The sequence below is a fragment of the Megalops cyprinoides genome, chromosome 15, assembly GCF_013368585.1.
Source record: "Megalops cyprinoides isolate fMegCyp1 chromosome 15, fMegCyp1.pri, whole genome shotgun sequence".
NCBI classification, from domain to species: domain Eukaryota; kingdom Metazoa; phylum Chordata; class Actinopteri; order Elopiformes; family Megalopidae; genus Megalops; species Megalops cyprinoides.
The window spans coordinates 10136387-10138913 of record NC_050597.1 but is presented as its reverse complement, the minus strand read 5'-3'; the positions used below and the strand labels follow the sequence as shown (position 1 = coordinate 10138913).

Sequence of the window (2527 nt, the reverse complement as noted above, 5' to 3'; positions counted from 1 at the left end):
ATGGTCACGAAACAAGCGTCCTTACGCTCTAGTCCTGAAAACAGGTGGTTGCACAGAGTAACTTTGAACACCCCTTATGCGGACTGTGAAATGCGACGTTTGTTATTTTCCTTTGGACTATTGACCGAATTTTAATTTTTAAGCTCTTCAGAACGTCACTTACTTGCCCTTACATTGCAGGGACATGGACGTTTCGTTTAAACGTTTTGCTTGTTCATGTGATAGACCGAAGCGAAATTCGAGAATATCTAGCTAGTTAAAGAGATTATCCTTATGTAACTCACCGAACATGGAGGAAAGCAGGTCTTCCTCTCCGATGTTACACCTGGACCTCAACAACTTTGACTCCATCGATGCAGAGGGGAGCAGGTATGTTTTAACGAGCCCACGATCCTTGGAATCCTGCGCGAGACTCGGAGTCAAACCGGTCGAACTTCTGCATAAATCTTTGTCCGAGTTCGTGGATGAAAACCCGGGGGTCCCTTTGGAGGCTGTGACTTTCATTTATCAGGTGCACGAAAAAGAGCGCAGGAGGCTCTTGCGTCTGTGTCGTGAGGAGAGAGAGAAAATTATTGAGGAGGGTAAGGGAAGAAGGTCAGCCATCAAGAAACGGACAGCCTTAGAGACTGTCGTCGAGCGAGCAGCTGACAGCCAAAGCTCTAAATCAGTCCAGTCCAGAATTGCTCAGGCTGGTGGCGACTCTGAAAGAGGAGCGGGCCGCCGAAAGTCGGAATCAAGTAAGTCATCTTCCACTGACTCTAAGGATCACAAGTCCCAGCGATCAGAATGGAAGTACATAACCCCACGGGAGCTTGTCGTCACCAGCCTGGGAGATCTCAGACACACCCCGGCTACCGAGAGGGAGCTGGAGAAGCTGGAGAGCGAGATCAGGAGGAAGCTGAGCGTCACGGTGCCGGAGAAGGACCGCAAGATCGCGGCGCTGATGCTGGTGAAGCACAGGGAGGAGCAGGAGCGGCTGGAGCAGAGCGAGCGTGCGGAGCAGCAGCGGGAGGAGGAGCGGAGGCGGCGGGCGCTGCGGCAGGCCCGCGCGGAGAGGCAGAGGCGCGGGGAGCTCCAGCGCAGCACGCGTCGCTGGCAGGAGGCGCTGGAGGCACGGCGGCGGCAGAGGCAGCGGGAGGAGGTGCATCAGGCGTGGCAGCGGGAGCAGGAGGCGGTGTGGCACGAGGAGCGCTGGAGGCGCATGGTGGAGGAGCAGAGGGCTCAGCAGACAGAGAGGCGGGAGGCGGTGCGGAGGGAGGCAGAGGAGCGCAAACGTTGCCAGGAACTACTGCTGAGGAGCAGGGAGCGTGAGGAGGAGGCAGACAGGGAGAGGGAGAGCCGGGTCACACTGCGGAAGGAGCTGAGAGCCAACCGGATCAGGCGGAGCCAGGAGAAGAGGGAGAGGAGGAGGTTGCAGCAGGAGAACCAGCGGCAGCAACTCAGGCACATCCTGCTGAAACAGGCAGTGGAGGAGCAGGCCCAGGCGGAGGAGCTTCAGAAGAGGAGTGCGGTGGAGCAGAGGCTGAACAAGACCTGGGAGAACCATGAACAGGTGGTGGAGGCCCGGCAGCGGGAGCTGAGGGAGCGCTCGGCCCGGGAGGAGGGGCAGCTCCAGCAGGTCCGCACCCGGGCCAGCCAGCAGGAGGGCGAGCAGCAGCAATACAAGCAGGTCCTGGCCCGGCTGAGCGAGCAGCGCAGGGAGCGGGCCGCCCAGCTGGCCCAGGAGCAGCGGCGGGAGAGGGCGCGGCAGGCCCGGCGGGCCAACGAGGAGAAGGAGCGCTCGCACCGGCGGCTGTGGGAGAAGGTGCAGCAGGAGGAGGAGGGCCTCCGCCTTCACCGGCAGAGCAGCCTCGCCCGCAAGGAGCGCAGGAGGGAGCAGCTGCGGCGGGAGAGGGAGGCCGCGCTGGAGGAGTCCCGCAAGGTGGCCCGCGCCTCCTTCCGCATGAGGGAGAAAGTGAGGGAGCACAACCAGAGCCGCACATTCGACCAGATGGCCCTGGAGGCTCAACTGGCTGCCAGCATTGCCCGGATCAAGCTGTGAGTCAGACCTTCTGAAACAAGAGCAGAAAGACACTGGAAATTGAACAGGGAATTAAACATGCCAACACTAGAAAAGGGACTTTGACATACAAGCCCATAGCAAGGACCACAGGCACAGAATGTCAAAAAGTAGAGAAGAGTTTGACCCAAATCAACCTGTTTGACCCAAGTCTGCCCCTGCCATGAGACTTGCTTGCCTCATTATTTAGAAGATAATGAGGTGGGCTTCAACACAAAGTGCCGAGCACCACACACACCACCACACTACTCCAACGAGGGAGACCAGCCTGTACCTGTTGAATATTAGGCAAACAGTGGTTCAACTTCCCAAACGATCTTGTCATATTTATGGAGCTTCAGTGAGGAAATGGCAACAGTTGACATATGACATAATTGATATGGCACAGACATCTCCTGTCTCCCCAGCAATGGCCTCTCCACTGTTATCACCTGTTATCACTGTTGTCAAGTCATCACCTGTGCTGGC

At 57.8% G+C, this 2527-nt stretch overlaps 1 protein-coding gene across 1 annotated transcript; it reads left to right on the top strand.

Moving 5' to 3' along the window:
• Positions 1-289: 289 nt before the first annotated feature.
• Positions 290-2141, top strand: LOC118789706 (coiled-coil domain-containing protein 177). Its single transcript, XM_036546252.1, has one exon. It carries the CDS (start codon positions 290-292, stop codon positions 2039-2041), a length of 1752 nt encoding a protein of 583 aa, XP_036402145.1. The 3' UTR covers positions 2042-2141.
• Positions 2142-2527: the final 386 nt, after the last annotated feature.

Bases quoted from the DNA above. Each gene is read 5' to 3' on its own strand.
- LOC118789706 (XM_036546252.1), top strand. From the start codon at position 290: ATGGAGGAAAGCAGGTCTTCCTCTCCGATGTTACACCTGGACCTCAAC.